The 16800-nt window shown below is 35.4% G+C and overlaps 1 protein-coding gene across 1 annotated transcript; it reads right to left on the bottom strand.

The window, feature by feature from the left end:
- Positions 1–1649: 1649 nt before the first annotated feature.
- On the bottom strand, positions 1650–10402 carry LOC130729792 (uncharacterized). Its single transcript, XM_057581629.1, has 10 exons — positions 10239–10402; positions 8706–9108; positions 8474–8610; positions 7825–7938; positions 7649–7732; positions 6997–7170; positions 5918–6071; positions 5359–5525; positions 5126–5252; positions 1650–3362 (listed from the first exon to the last, which is right to left on the bottom strand). The coding sequence occupies exons 2-10, from the start codon at positions 9006–9008 to the stop codon at positions 2082–2084; spliced, it is 2541 nt and encodes an 846-aa protein (XP_057437612.1). The 5' UTR covers positions 9009–9108; positions 10239–10402; the 3' UTR covers positions 1650–2081.
- Positions 10403–16800: the final 6398 nt, after the last annotated feature.

Here is a 16800-nt window from a genome sequence, read left to right as displayed (position 1 = left end):
CATGCCAAACATGATTCCGTTTGTCAAGGGTCGGTATATATATTTCTACATATTATTTCTTTAAATCATTTTAGTATTTTACATTTTTTTAAGCTATTCCCTCAAATGTTCATCGTTTCTATTGCAATATTGCGGTTAGTCCAGCTTGTATGCACGCGTTGTGCCCATCCTTCGGAAGACATTCTTCATTGTCTGAGAGATTGCCCTCAATCCAAAGAGATATTGATCTGATCTAGTTGTGATTTATTTCTTCAGTTTTTTACTATTGATACTTGGGACCGGATGGTTGCTACCATTGAGCACTCGGACTCTGTTCAATTCCTTCATAATCTTTGGTGGATCTAGCAGTGGAGAAATAATATGTTGTTGGGTAGTGAAGTATGGTCACTGCACTTTGTTCACATAAGCATCCTTCATGATATCTCAACACATGTGCCTCTTGGGGACGATTATTCTCCTATTTCTAATACTAGTATTTGGCATGCAGCTCTGGCGGTCTGGTTTAAACTGAACACGAACGGGAGTTTCAATAGAGGTTCGTCGTTTATGGGTTGGCGGCTTGTTGCGTGACCATCATGGAGCTTGGATAATTAGTTTTTCTAGTTTTGAGGGAATTGGAGGTGTATCTAGCTGAGCTTCGGGCTATATTCACGACTCTCTTTGGCGTGGTGTACCGATGCGTAAAAAGTAGTGTGCGAGAAATGCCTTACGAATTCGAGTTTGCTCAATCTCCGGTTACCTTGACGTGGTGAACTTTTGAAAGCAACTTTCATTTGAATGTCAAGAAATGGAATTGGATATACCATAAATAAATCATGTTCTTTAACTGTTATTTGAATTTCAGTTTACACCTAAGTTTTTCTAAGCAATTAAACAAATTCTATCACGTCATTGCATTAATTTTCTGAGCAATGATGACGCCTTTTCCTTTCATTATCTTTCTCTATGACGAGTGGTTGTAAAAAGGCCAACGATACAAGTGACCCAACATTCCCCATGAAGGTGAAGGTATGAATGAAGCAAGAATTAAAAATAGGGTTAAAAATATCTTCATCAGGCAGCTCATGCAAGTTCTATCATTAATGTCGGAACCCATTATTAAATGGAAAATGGCTTTTCATTTAAGTCGGAAATTAATTAACCTAAACGGTTTTTGGTGTTATTCTGGTCTGAGAGCTTGTTATCTAAATTCTGAATTTTAATTTTGAGAAACTATTTTGGAATTTAATTTCTGGAAGGGAAGGGTGAGAAAATAGTGGTGTGATTTAGGAATACTAAAACTTCAGGCTTTAAATTGTGTGAAGGGGTTAGTAATTGAGGTGGGTACAAAATGCAACACCACAGCCGATGAACAATATATTCTGATTGGGATTAGTTCACCCACCGGTCCAGATGCTGCAGCCAAATACTGCTCATCTCTGAAGAATCACACTCTTGGTTGAATGAATCAGATGATAGAAACAGTGAACGATATATCAATATACCACATAAGTTGGTTGCCCCCAAGTCCAAACAGTCGTTTAGAACTCCTATATAGATTTTGTAGTCAGAATCAATTCTGAGAAAAAACTTCTGCGAGTAGCTTCGCTTGACAATTCATTCTAAGAAAAAAAGTTAATCGAAACATGCTATAAGACTATTGATCAACATTGCTATAAGACCTTTGTTTCAGCATTATAAACATAAAACGACGGTATTACGTAAAGAACAAAAATATAGCTCAAAAGGAGGAACCTGCCTTCAGCATTTCATACCTTTCAAAACTTCTAAAGAATACCTATCCAGAAACACGGGAAAAAAATAATAATAATGAAATATGTAACTTGCCTAGCAACTTGAAATTCTTGAAGCTTATCTTACCCCCTGCTTTCTCTTTCAAGCCCATCTAACATCTAGATATGTATATGGTGTTGAGTTGACCATGATATAGTTATCTACATAAACTTATCTCACTTCTGGATATGTATCCCATCTGTGGATATGTATCCCATGCTATCACACGAACAAAATTGCTTTTCTGTCAGTCTAGCTCTGAACCCCGACTATGTTTACTGAGTAACTGACAAAAGGTAATACATAATTTACTGGTTCCATGACCTCAAGTATGGCTTTCCCATTTGATCATTTAAAGCTGGATCCGGAGGTGGAGGCGGCAAACTCACCCATGTCATATCATTAGGCACCACAGCACTAGGTGTGTCTCTCCCACTGAAATAATCTAGTGGATGAGAAGATGGTGGTACAACAGCATTTATCCTGGGTGTACCTGCATCTAGCATTCCATATGCTCCTGGCGCAAGGAACTGGTCAGGGCGTCTCACTGACTCATATGGGCTACCTGAGCGTAATTGGCTACAGGGAGATAGAACACTAAACAAGCTTTGGTCTGAGTTCCCTCCACTTCCAGTGCCAAGACTATGACTAGAAAGACCAACATTATTAGATCCATTCCAGCCAAGACGAACTTGATGGTCTGAAGAAAACCAATTGTGACCAATGAAATCTCCAGTATTTACATGAGGTCGCGGAGGTGCTGACATTCCAGTAGATTTAGCAGCCCAATTAGTAATATTCCCTTTAGATAATGATAATGCATCTTGCCTTGGGATTAAATATCTTCCTCTTTCGGAATAAATATTACCTGACATGCTTTCTGGCATGTAAACTTCACTAGCTCTCCTGTTACCTTGATCCAATGTCAGGGATGTTTGCAATGGCTCCTTAAAATGACTGGAAAATTTGTCATCTCCCATCATAACATTGCTTGAAGTCTGGAAACTTGACCCAGCACATTTTTGTTCAGGGTGATAGGAATTAACCCCTTTTCCCTTGATTAGAGACTGAAGGAAGTCAATTCGATCCTGGCTCTGGCAAGAACTGAAGGGACCATCATCTGACTGCCTGTGTAAGAACTCTTTACCAGGATCTTCTAGATGTAAATTAGAATCTAGACTAATCACCTGGGTTTGTTGTTCTTCATTAACTTGAGGATTTACCAGCGATAGCCCATTTGCTGTATAGTCATGGCTCACAGAAGAATCATGGTAATGTGGCCTTTCAGATGCTTGCCAGGCATGACCATCTGAAGAGAAAGGAACTCCTTCACTGATAGAATCATCATGAGAATTCACAATCTTTGCATATTCAATTTTATTCTGTGAAGAATCGTCTCTTTTTGATAAAATATTTTTATTCGAATCTATACACACGTCGTTGAGCTCGTCATTGCTATGATAAGAATAATGCAGGGACTGGTTCTCTGGGGATTGAGCAATAGAACCTTCATCATCTTCTAAAGACTGCTTATCAAGACTACCATCCTCCTGATCCTGAGGCTGGCCGGAACTCACAATATCATCATCCTGTATGGAAAATTATGATTGAAAAGGTTAACAGAACCATTAAGAAACGCCCACTCCAATGCAACAAGGGCCAAGGTAATACCAAGTATCTTCTAAAGTTCAAGAAACAGATACAGTGTGTTAGAATATAAAAAGATATCTTGATCATATATCGAGTAACTTAGAGTGATTTAGATTATTCTTCAGGATTGGTTTCATTATTTCCCTATTTATATTGATTTATTTCCTTATTTATTTAGGGTTGTGACTCTTAATTAGTTTTCCTATTTGATTAAAGATTAGGAGTCTATCATTACTACAAATGTAAATAAATGTTGTATTTTGCAAGATGACAGCATTATATTATACTAATACAAATTTATTCTCTGGATTCCTTTTCCCCCCTTATGTACCTTATAGACTAGATCCTATAATTTCTTCATGGTGTCAAAGTTGTACCATCCTGTGACTTATCCTATTACTATTCCACCGTTGAGTTCTCTAAAGTTTGGAACTTTGTTATAATGACGCCATTCTCTTCCCAACAAGCAATATGGTCTACGCTTTGTTATCTCAATTTTTCAAGGTACAGTACTGTTTTTTGTTCGTATCGCTGCCAAGTTTCCCAAAGTTTTGAACTCTATCAAAATTATCTCTGTTATAAGAATGTCATTCTCTCCCCTAACAAACAATCTAGTTGATCCTGTTAACCTGATTTTTCAAGGAACTCTGTTTTTCATTCATATCCCTGTTTTAGAGGGTCCAGCTGCTACTAACATTGATCCACCATGCGCTGTCGCTGCGAGTTTCGATCTCTTTCTAGTTATCTACTAACCACAATTCTTTCTTCCATAGGAAATATATTTATATGTTTAATTTATTCAAATTTTAAATTAAATATAAAGGTCTTACCATATAAAAATTAGACTTTACTAAATCAAGGTAAAAACATAAGAATATAAGAGTATTTACTACAAAAATATTGATATTTTTATAGTAAGGGTTATATAGGAGTTTAAAACTGTTAAGAATTCCACATCGCCCATTATCCAAACAATGGAGTGTTTACTGTGTTTCATTCCATCATTAAATATCCGAACAATGGAGCATAATTTTAATTCTATTTCATTTGGTTCCATTACATTCCATTCTGTTCCATCGTCTTCCGTCAATCCAAACAAAACCCAAGTTTTCTTTCCTTCATATTCTTTTATTGTGTTTTTCCCTGGAGTGCAAAAAACTAAGCATAGGGAACTTGATCAATCAATAATTAGCACACTTTATATGTTCCATAGTTAGCATGTTTGGACTAAGTTTGTGCTTAATTTAATTGAATTAACTAAGTTGTGTGCAATTAAGCTAAATTGAGTCTTTACGTCAATATGTGCTTGATTTCAGTTTTCTAGCTCTCGAGGCCTTTCCCTTTTCTACAGTTTGTCATAAGTTAAGTAGTACTCGTCCAAATTAAATGTTCTTTATATGGTTAGAAAGTTCAAAGAAAGTTTCAAAAATTTCATGTTAAAGTTAAAAGCTAGATCAACCTCTATCTTAGAGAAAATCAGCTACAAGTTGTATCGTCTGGACTTCTCGAGCATAATAATAACCTTTGTATCAATTAGAATGCTCTATCTGGAGATAAACTTGCCAAATTGAGGCATTCTTTATGGAGTTGGAAACATATGATCAAGATATTATAAGATATATTTTCATATTCTAACATGGTATGCAAGCTTGTTCCTAGGAAATTATAAAGGATCTTCAAAAAAGGAAACACAATTTCAAACCTCTGCCAATGGATTTGATTTATCCTTCATCTCAACCACCAAAGAATTTTTCACTGCATGTTTCTGCATCAGTCTTTCTGCCCAGTTTGCATGTGCTGCAGGGAGGTCTTTTTTCACCAATCGCAACCTATTCAAATAAAATCTTTTCTAGTAAGCAATAATGGTATACAAATTTAAAATGTACTGTATTGAACAATAATAATTTGACAGGTAGCCCTCAATATTACACCAACCAATGGTCATGCAAATTCTGCTGTTCTTCTTTGATAAATACTCCGTACGGTTGCGCATGAATGTTATCAAGGACAAGGTCACCCAAAATATGGTTAAGAGCGTGAGACTGGATGCTTTTACAAGATAGCTTCATACTCTTAACAAGTTCATGTTGCTTCTTGCTAATCTGAAACCAAGGAAACAATCAGCAAATCCTAGGAGATATTAATAATTACACCTTGAAAATTGCAAAAGTTTGCTTGGTTGCCTCATCTTAAACAAAGAAAAAAAAAACTGCAAATAATATTTTTCACGTTTTCTATGATATGAAGTATGAACAACATTAAGCAGAATTAAGAAGAAATATATTAAAAACTCTAATTCCTTAAGAAACTTTCTCATTCTTGAATACGTTGGTTGAATTTTATACATTTGAGAATTGAGACAAATATAAAGAAGTTCACAAAGAACCCATTTATCATCGCTCTAATTATCTAATTACTGTGGGAGGCACTAATGAAGATATTTATCCCTGACAATACAGTAATGTTCAGAAATAAATAAGTGGGAGATTCTAACCTTGATATATGACATATATTTGTCACCATCACTAGAATATTCGTTCAGCTTGTGTATTTTGTCACCTTTCTTGGGTTTTTCTCCCACATTGGGCATATCTGAAGAAACCATCAGATTTCTGGGTTTACCTTTACTGAAGCCTTTGTCAAGCACCCTGCCAAACATTATTTCATAAACAGTTAATTAAGCACTAAAACAGTAAAGATTGATGTGCGTATAAAAGAACGAAAACATCGAAGACAACCAATTCAATATCCTGTGGAGGATATACAAAAAAATAGTACCAGCAAGCAGCAAAACACATAAATATGAGGAAGATTAGTAAGAAATCGGCAAACACAACAACTGAACAAGGGAAGACCAGTGAGAGGAACAGAAAAATTTCAGGTGAGGGTGGTTGTAGGGGAATGGCGAGGAGAGGAAGAAAGAGTTAGATGTTCTATACTTTTAGGTGGTGTCATAAATAGGACAAGAAGTTGTCCCCGGATTTATGAGTAACAATTTTTTGAACTTTTGTCTAGTGCATCTTTTGCTTTGTTTTGTTCCTTGATCATTTTAAAATCAAGCATGGAACAAATATTTATGTGTTGTGTCCTTCATTATTTAACACACCCATAGAGGTTTTTCAACTTCTAATTGTCCTAAATGTCCTTTTGGCAGTAAATTCTCCAAGGCCAAAAATCCTGGAATTAGGTGCTTGGATAAATAAATTAACCAAACTACCAAAGTTCAAACAGAAATTCTGATATAAACATTTCTGTTATATAGGGTCTCCTAAGTAAGCAACATACCCATATTTATTCCCTCCTGTGAAATTCAAATTCAAGCAGAAATTCCATCATCCAATAAGAAATATTAGAACAGTGCAGAAATCTTCAAGTTTTTACAAGGGAGTTCTCTACTGAGAGAAGTATTACTTGGTATGAAGAGGTATCAATGGAAGCGTTGATAAATTAAAAAATGCACTCCTAAAGCATTTAAGATCTACATAGTTTGTAGTTCAAGCCTCAAAGATGTTGTTGACTTAAGAGACCCTATATGCCAATAGAAATGTTGCTGATCACAGATTGATTGTTTACCTTTTCTGATGTTCATCTCGCTGTCCGATTGAGGAAATTTGGTTATCACTGTGTGCTTTCTCCTCTGCATCCCAGGAACACGACTCGGATGTTGCTGTAACATTCCCATCATGATCATCAACGATAAATTCATTCAAGTTTGGCTGTGTTCTTTTATCTACATCATTCTTTGACCTTCATAAAGCAAAATGCCAATGATTTAAAATTGTCTATCATACAGATATATAAAAAATAGGCAAATTCACACAATCACATTCACAACCCTTTTATTTACTAATAAAGACATTAGCTAAACATAAAACGAGGGCGTTCCTATTTCATCAGATGATCAGATACATCTGAGAATAGATTTTCAGCTTTTACCATCAAAGTTTTTAAATAATATAACGCTCCACGCCATGTCAAAGAACTAAGCTTAAATAGGATGTCAATGGTTATGTTCTAGTTTCCTTCTCCCTTGCTTGTACGATTGTGTGCTTTCTTTTTATAATGGCTAATTACCTGAGTATTGGAAGCACAAGGTAAACTATGCATCTCTCAAAAATGTGTCATAAACGATAAACCCTGTCCTTCTTACTCAATACTTCTGTTTGTATGAAAGAGTGCGGTGTGTGCAGAATGCAATATATTGAAAGTTATCAAAGTATCAAACCTCCGAATCATCTGCAGAATTTCCTTTTCTGGATCTTTGCAGCTTTCCCACCTCCTCTTCAACTTAACTAGAAATCCTACCATACTGCAAAAAGAAGAATGACAACATTATATCAAGTACCATGCCAAAAGAAACAAGTTCAGAATTTTATTGTAAAATAACTATGTATGACATACTCCTTGTGATAATTATGTATCTGTGAGTAGTATGCTCTTTTATCAGATTTTAGATGCTGCTCCTGGTTAACAATCATATCTGGATGAAGAGAACCTGAACAAAGTAAAGAACCCCTGCAAATATATATTAAAACTCATTATGGCTCTGAAAAATAGAACATTGTCATGAATCACCAGTAAACCACAGTATATACTAATACTTTGCTGATATTACAGGCAACCAAACTGCTGAGATTGAAATAAGATAATGCCATAACAGTATTGATGTACAATCATAAAAGGTCATCAAATAGACATAAACAATAAAACATAATCATGAGGAACTATGACCAGTGAATGAATATTCTGGAAAAACTTGACAACATGATTTAGATAAGATTAAACCTAGATCAAATTTTACAAAATCCAACAAACAGAGTCTGTAACAAAATATGCACTTTGAAAATTTGGTTAACTTAACCGAATAAGATAATAAATCTGTTTATCACATTAGATTAATGAAATACCTCATCAGAGATCCAAAATAAGAAATTATCACAAATAGCATACCATTATGTGTGCATAGATGAATGTAGTCAGATCAGCGATATACATGCTAGATGCAGCACACTGTCTCTACGGTGAAAATATTAAGAAGAAAAAAACTTGCCATTTTACAAAAGGGTTTCCAAAGTGAAAGTTATCCCCTGAAAGTAATTCTCTGACAACTTGATGTGGCTTTAAGTCACTGGGAAGAAACTGCATAAGAAAATTTCTCTCACTGTCCAAAAGGAGTGTGTTCCAAACCTGCTTTCATGCAAGACAATTTAGAAATACTCATAGACAAAAGAAAAATACTTTCACCTGAAAATAATTGAATCTGACCACAACATGACAGTTACCTCATACGAAAGCACTTCACTTAAACTATCCAAGCCAAAAATTTCTTCAGGTATTGCAAGGACATCTGCCAAGATGTTGTGTCCATCATGAGCAAAACTGGCAAATGGTTTCATTTGTCTCCAACTGATGCCAATCTGTTCCCGCTTGGCAACCACCTTTTGGTGATTACCATCCCACTCAACAAAAACATGAGATTTCATGGTTAAATCACTTTGCACTAGTTCCAAATTCTTTCTTTTCGTCTTATCTGGCTCTGAAGAACTTGCACCATTTAATCGTTTTCTTCTTTGATCAGCAGCCATTGGCACAAAGGACCAGATGTTCCTCAGCAAAACATTAAACAATTATGAAGCACAACATCAGCTTGCTCACTTTTAACAAACATCTTCATCCGTAAGCAACCTAATAAGTACCAAAAGAAAAGAGGTCTGAATTATAAGATAATTCTCCAATTCCAAGCTTCAATGTCCAGAGACGTGAAACAGTATTTTCTCTACACACAATATGAAATTTAATTCAGTAAAATTCCTTCCCCTGAAGGTTTAAAATAAGCCATTCGGACAATCCCAGCTTTGAACAAAGCCAATCTCTGCCCTTAACCCACTTAATATAGAAGCCGAAATTCAGGAGTAAGAAAATAGAAGATGTTCTGTGCACGAAATTTCCATTCCATTACTACCTGTAATAAGGATTGCTTAATGGAAATTTTCTCTATGGCTAGAATGATTACAGTTTGTCAACCTATCTTATACCTCATATCTTCATTAGCTATATTTAAGATTGCAAATTTGCATTCTTTGTTGATTCCGTGCATCAAACGTAAAACAAAATGGAATAGAATAAAATGTTGCTCCATTCCTGAGCAACTAGTGCCAAACTTGAAACTCAGCAATCACATAGACAAAACACCCCAGCTAATTTAAAAAGTTCAGATGACACACCAAGGAAACGGGGTTAATACCATGAACCGAAATGAGAAGCATGATGTGTGAATAACTACAGGATAAGCTCATAAACATTTTCATATTAGTACAGGGCAAGCACATTTGTTCACCATTTTTTATACAATAAAAGTTAATCAAGGTACCCGAATTAATCTCAACACTAGGACAGATATCCCAACAGAAAAATACTTGCACATAGAGAAAGTCAGTCCTAATAGGATCAGTTAAAATCTGGAATACGGAATACCATTAACAGAACTATAGCATAAGCACTATAATCATTCATACATGTAATACTTTGCCCAAATATGTTGCCCAATGGAAGCAATCACCATAGTATAGTTTTCATATACTTTCAATTTCAACCATCCATCACTATAGAGGAGTATCTACTACTACATGAGAATTGAAAAATTTCACAACCATCCCAGGCATTAGAACTTGAATTAAAGACCCAAATAATGAGCAAATAAATAACATGAGAAAAACGAAACCCTAAAGAGTAAAGACCAGTGCTTCAAAAACATATCCAGTATCGACGTACATAATAACAATGAGAAATTATCGTGATAGATGAAGAATTATTACCAGTGAAACGGTGGATGGTGGAGAGAGGGAAAGAGGAAGGTTGCAACGCAGAAGAAGACAGACAGAGAGAGAGAGAGAGAGAGAGAGAGAGAGAGAGAGTGGTTTTGGTTTGGGTTTCGAAGGAGACCACAACAATTGAGTGTGTGTGTTGTTGTGTGTGAGAGGATCACACGAGTGTGTGTAGCTTCTTGTCCGAACCGTTATTTTCCGCATTGAATCTTTCCTTCTTCGCGCGCTCTCGGGCTCGGCTCGGCTGATCGGCTCAGCTTAACTTGGCTCCCTCATAGGTAGGGATGACAACGCATTATTTGATTTGTTTATAAAACATAGAAAAATAAATCTCAGATTGATTGATTGATTGATTTATTTGTTGAATCAAAATAATTAATCTTTAGAGATTTTCTCATAAATTAAATCTGAGATTGAAATCATATTTGGTAAAATAAAAATCTTCGACGGTTGGTGATAAAACCAAATCCTGTAGTGGGTTTATTTTTATTTTTTTTAACTTTGGGCTTAACAGAGAAGATATATCTTTTTATATATTGATTCATTCCATTCTTCCTCTCCTCACTCAACTCTCAACCCTTTTCAATATTTGGTGCAAGACGTATGGAGTAACATACCCTTTCACAGAGGAGGAAGAATTCAGGTTCCATGTCTTCCAGCAAACTCTTGCACGGTCCACCCGCGAAAGTCAGAGCCAGTCTGGTGTCAATATTCCCGGTTGGGCTGAATGGGGAATATAAGAGTGCGTTTGGTATGTAATTTTTTTTGTTGAGAAAATATAGTTATCTCTTTCAACAAATGATTTTATCGTAAATTGAACTCGTGTTTTCACCCTTGAAGTAATTTGGCCTTCTTAGAGCATCATAAATCCATCATATGGTTGTTTACTATGAGTTACTTAACATTATTTTTATATCTTCAAAATGTAAGACTCTATTTTTATGAATAATATTATTTATTTTAAATAAATAATGAAGTGTGGAATTTTAGTGATTAATGAATTTCTTGAATAATATACGGGTGGAATTTTCATGAAATGTGTGAAAATATTATTATTTTTATGAAATAATAATATTTATGTGTGAGAAATAATTTATTTTGTAAGGTTTTGACCTCAAGATTGATGCTAGGCGTGATTTGGGTAGCCATGGAGAGGAGGTGGCCGAAATTCAAGTCATGAATATGGTGGAGATTTGTTTGGATTTTGTTTTGCCTTATTTTGAGGAAAAATCTGGTTTAAATGTAAAGATAGAGTTTGTTTGAGAATATTACGTGATTTTGAATGATTTTTAGAGTGGTCTTAACGACGTAATCTGAAGAAACTTCCTTCATAAGAATTGTAGCTCTCTCTGTTATCTAAATTCTCCATTTGACTTCATGTCATTCCGACCTCTGTAGCTCAAGTTATTCACGTTTTAGTGAGCAGAGGTCAAGTTGTCTTGTTTTCACACATTTCATGAAAATTCCACCATTGAATTTTATTCTCACACCATGGAATTTTCATGAAATGTTTTAGTGAGCAGAGGTTATTTTGCCCTCACTAAAACATGAATAACTCGAGCTACAGCGGTCGGAATGACATGAAGTCAAATGAAGAATTTAGATAACAGAGAGAGCTATCATTCTTATGAAGGAAGTTTCTTTAGATTAGGTCGTTAAGACCAGTGTTATAAAACTCGGACCGGACCGGCCGGTCCGACCGGTTCGACCGCGAACCGGTGACTAAGCCGGTTCGAGCTGACAATCGGATCGGCCATGCATTCAAACCGGACTGAACCGGAACGGACCGGCCGGTTTAGTCGAAAAACCGGTGACTAGGCCGGTTTTTTGTTGAACCGGTGAGCCAACTTTTTTTTGTTAACAGAAAACCTGAGCTGTTTTATTTATTTTGAACGTAACCTGGGCTGAAGTCCATTTTAAAGTTGAGCCTATTTCTGCTTTTTTTATTTTGAACGTAACCTGGGCTGAAGTCCATTTTAAAGTTGAGCCTATTTTATGTTTTTTAATTATTGATATGTTGATAATGGGCCTTTACATGTGTAGAGAGTAGAGTATTATAAAAATGTGTTAATTATCTAAAAAATTGCTGCAAGTGGGGTTTGAACACCAGACCTTGAGGAAATGGGAAGCAATGTTAACCACTATACCACTATGTTATTTAGTGTTTTGAAACCTCTTTTATTATTTATATATTAACCATATATTGTATTGGGATTATTTTATAATTTTTTAATATAAACCGAGTCAAACAATCGAACCAATGACCCAGTGGTTGAACCATTGACTCATTGACCCAGTGTCTCGACCGAGTCGATCACCGGTCCGAGTCTGATAACACTGGTTAAGACCACTCTAAAAATCATTCAAAATCACGTAATATTCTCAAACAAACTCAATCTCTACATTTAAACCAGATTTTTCCTCAAAATAAGGCAAAACAAAATCCAAACAAATCTTCACCATATCCATCACTTGAATTTCGGTCACCTACTTCCCCATGGCTACCCAAATCACGCCTAGCATCAATCTTGAGGGCAAAACCTCACAAAATAAATTATTCTCACACACAAATATTATTATTTCATAAAAATAAAAATATTTTCACACATTTCATGAAAATTTCACACGCATATCATCCAAGAAATTCATTAATCACTAAAAATCCACACTTTGAGAGAGATAATATTCTTGAATAAAAATAGAAAACACCTTATTAGATGCTAGCCTTACTCATTTAATAGGTATGAATCAAGCAATTTAGGCATCAGACAATACTGAAAAATGAGGCCTTCAGATATAAGTAAGTACTTGTGAAAGGAATAACTCCCCTATTTGACCTTCGGTTAAAAATAGACAATAGTTCAATTGCGGCATTCACCATTAAACCTAAAAAATCAACTCAGAATAAAAGATAGCACAATCATTGGACTAAATAGTCTATAAACAGTACAAGTGCTCTCCAAGGTTGACAACTTATTAGAATTGCAATCATTCTATCTATTTCATTGGCTATATGTAGTCTATTTCATTGCAATCACCCTCACAAAGGGCGAGGAACCGATCCTCGTCACCCCATATGGCTTTAATTTGAGCAGCCATACCTATTAAATGAGTAAGGCTTGCATCTATCCTCAAGTTCAATGTAGATGGTGCCTCTCAAGGCAATCCGGGTCCAAGTGGCATCGGGGGTGTACTCAGGGATTACAGGAATATTATCCTTGGCTTCTTTTCCCTAAACACGGGTTATGGCTGGGCTTTTGAGGCCGAGGTCAAAGCGATTTTGAAAGCCCTGGTTTTCTGCAAAGAATTCAACTTGAGAGACGTTTCAATTGAAAGTGACTCTTCACTTGCAGTCGGCTGGGTCTCGTCCAAAACAAATCGTCCATGGAAACTTGTAAACGAGCTCAATCAAATCGACCTTTTGATGAGTGAAGTCCACTGCTTGGCTGTCTCTCATATTTTCAGAGAAGCCAATTCTTCTGCTGACTCACTTGCAAAGTCTGGCTGCAACCGTGCAACCAATCTCTGGTGGCATTCAGATCGCTCTGATTAAAGCTTGTTCTGTTCTGCCTTGTCTGATGGAATCTCTTTGCTATCTGTTTGGAAGATGGGGCTGTCTGTGGTAGAGTGTGCGTGCAGGCTCTCTTAGGCAGGTCCCGTGCCTCTTTCACGATGTTTTGGGTTTTTGATGGACCTGTGTTGTTCGTTTGCTTTTTTAGTTTACTGCTTTGTTTCTTAGTTTTTTCCTGCCTTTGTGCAGTTTGTTTGTTTTTACTGTGTGTATTGTGACCTTGGCTTGGCCATTTCTTTTTCTAATATATCTTTGATTTCTCAAAAAAAAAAAAAAAAATCTATCATGAAAAGGCTAGAACCTTGAAGAAAGCTATATTAATCATGTACAGTAGAATTGTCTGGATTTGTCTAATAGTAACAAAATGTAAAAACGCCTTAACTGTGAGCACATGCTTTCGTTAAGATCTTAAATAGGAATACATTCCTTAATATTTTCAATATAGAAATAATGATTTTGATACTTAACTTTAAGGTAAAAAAAAAACTTCCAAGTGCATTATGTATTGCAAGCTTAAATTATATTATTCACACAAAAGAAAATGTTGTCTCACTTTCAAAATTAAAATAAGACCATTTGCAATGGTTGTTGAGAGTTGATGTTGAGAGTTGATGTTGAGAGTTGTTGAGGGTTTGTAGTGGTTGTTGAGAGTTTGTTGAGGATGAGGTGGAGGAGTGAGATGTTGAGAGTTGTAAACATTGTTGAGAGTCCTGGACGGTGCCACGTGTCAGCGCGCGAGAGGTTCCTAGGCTGGCGCGTGTCTCCCACGCGCAGAAAGGAGCGTGACAGCAGACAACGGAAGAGAGAGAAACGGTGTGCTGATAATGGTGGGACGCGTGGCGTGCGTTCATTGGTGCTGCAGATTTTTTTTTTTAAACTGAATTATCTTGGTGATTTTTTTTTTTTTTAACCAAAATTCCTAATTTTTTTCCTCTATAAATAGAGACTTGGTTCGTTTGATTTGGACACAGAAAAAAAACCAAGTTTTTCACCATCTTATTATCTCTCTCACCCTCTTATTATCTTTCTATTAGTCTTTGTTTTGAAATGGATCCCAACAATCACCATTACAACACCTAGAATTCTTCTAACTACCCAAATAACTACCAAATTCCCAACAATTAGTTTGTTGTCTTGCATTTTAAGTTAAGAAAATAAAATAAATTATTGTGTGCTTAGTTTGTTGTCTTCCATTTTTAAGTTAAGGAAATAAAATAAATTATTGTCTATATTTAAAAAAAATTAAATTGTTAAGTGTTTATTATTTTAATTTAATTTAAAATAATAATTTTAATTTTATGTAAATAATAAAAACAAAAATATAAAATTAAATAAAAATATGAAATAAAAAGTGGTGGGGTAGGGTGTTGAATGAAAACCATTGGAGTGGGTAATTGTTGAGAGTGTGTTGAATTTGAGAGAGAAGATGATGTGGAGTGTTGGGAAGAGAAAATGTGGTGTTGAGAGGGGGTAAATTAAACAAACCATTGTACATGGTATGGATGGATGTTTTATGTTGTATATGTCTATTTCTCCAAAGGATTGGTGAAGGAATACACGTGATTAAAAAATATATGATCTTAGGCTATGTTTGGTTGGAGGGAGAGAAAGAGGGAAGGAAAGAAAACACAGAAACCGAGGAATGAATTTAGACTAAGGTGTTGTCCAAATTCATTTCTCGAATTTCGTGTTTTTTTTCCTTTTCTCTTTCCCTCCCTCCAACCAAACAAAGTCTAAAGGATGCATCATGCATACCTTATATCAGCAATTGTTTTTTATGGAATGAGAATTTTATTACTCGTGAAAACAAAGATGGGGACGAGGAAGAGAAGAAATTATTTGAATGACTAAAATCAATGTGAAAAAGTTTGGGTAGGCATCCTACATCCGACTATGATTACTACATGTTGGTGTCTCGGAGAAAAAGGTGTCTTTGGTTGTTTGGCTTGGCCGGAGAAAGCCAGAAAGGAGCAAGCCGGTGCTTTATCATACTTTGATTACTTTCATTGATATCATCCCCTTGTGTGAAAATCGACCATGACTCATGACTGGTCATGTTATTACTTTTATTTTTGTGGGGACTTTCCCCAAGTAAACCTTTGAATTTTTATGCTTTATCAAATGAGTAATGAGTAACGTCATATTTCGTTAAAGAAAAGTAGCCCTCCAAGTGATGAAAAAAACGTTTCCTTTTCTATAAATTCAAATTTTTTATTATCTTGAAAATATAAAAACATTTAATATGTACGGTGATTTGTAAGAGAATGAAGTATAAAAATATATATATTACTCCGACTATTTATAAAAATATAAGACAATCGATGACATTATCTCCGCAATCGGCTTCCAACAAGTCCGAGCATTGGGTTGGTATGGTATTTTGGCGTTCAATTTCAAGCAGGGTACAATATGACCCCGTTTGAAAGAGCTTATTTGAGCTTATCTGATAGCATAAACGCTTATGTCAGTGTTTGGGAGAGCTTATGCAAACAGCTTATGACCTACCATAAGCTGTTTTGAGCTTATATTTTCATAAGTTATTCAAGATATCTTATGAAAGAGAGTTTATGCTTATATATAGCTTATTTTCAATTTATTTTAAAAAACTTTTTAAAATAGCTTATGAATAAGCGCGTATGTTATAAGGATCATAAACGCTTAATTAAGCTGTTTTCCCGAATGGTGCCTAGTTTGTGTATACAACTTAATTAAGCAGTTATTTGATAAGAGCTTAATTTCAATAAGCTATTTGCGTTTGGATGTCCACATTAAAAAATAGCTTTTTTTTTAAAAGCACATTAAAAAATAGCTTATACAAAATCACAGTGTTCGGGTGTATTGTCATAACCTATGAAAAAATAACAAACCCCCACTAAATTCATATCCATCTAGACCGTTAAACTCATAACCTCTCTGCGCAATCCAGACCGTCAAATCAACTGACGCATTCAGAAACGAACCATACAAATGTTAAACCCCCAC

Source organism: Lotus japonicus, chromosome 1 (genome assembly GCF_012489685.1).
Source record: "Lotus japonicus ecotype B-129 chromosome 1, LjGifu_v1.2".
Taxonomy (NCBI): domain Eukaryota; kingdom Viridiplantae; phylum Streptophyta; class Magnoliopsida; order Fabales; family Fabaceae; genus Lotus; species Lotus japonicus.
This window is presented reverse-complemented; position numbering and strand designations above follow the sequence as displayed.

Excerpts from the sequence above, each read along its gene's own strand:
- LOC130729792 (XM_057581629.1), bottom strand. The coding sequence starts at position 9,008 with ATGGCTGCTGATCAAAGAAGAAAACGATTAAATGGTGCAAGTTCTTCA. Across the intron at positions 7,171-7,648 it reads ATTCTGCAGATGATTCGGAG|GTCAAAGAATGATGTAGATA; the intron begins GTTTGATACTTT and ends TGCTTTATGAAG. Across the intron at positions 5,253-5,358 it reads CAGAATTTGCATGACCATTG|GTTGCGATTGGTGAAAAAAG; the intron begins GTTGGTGTAATA and ends TTATTTGAATAG.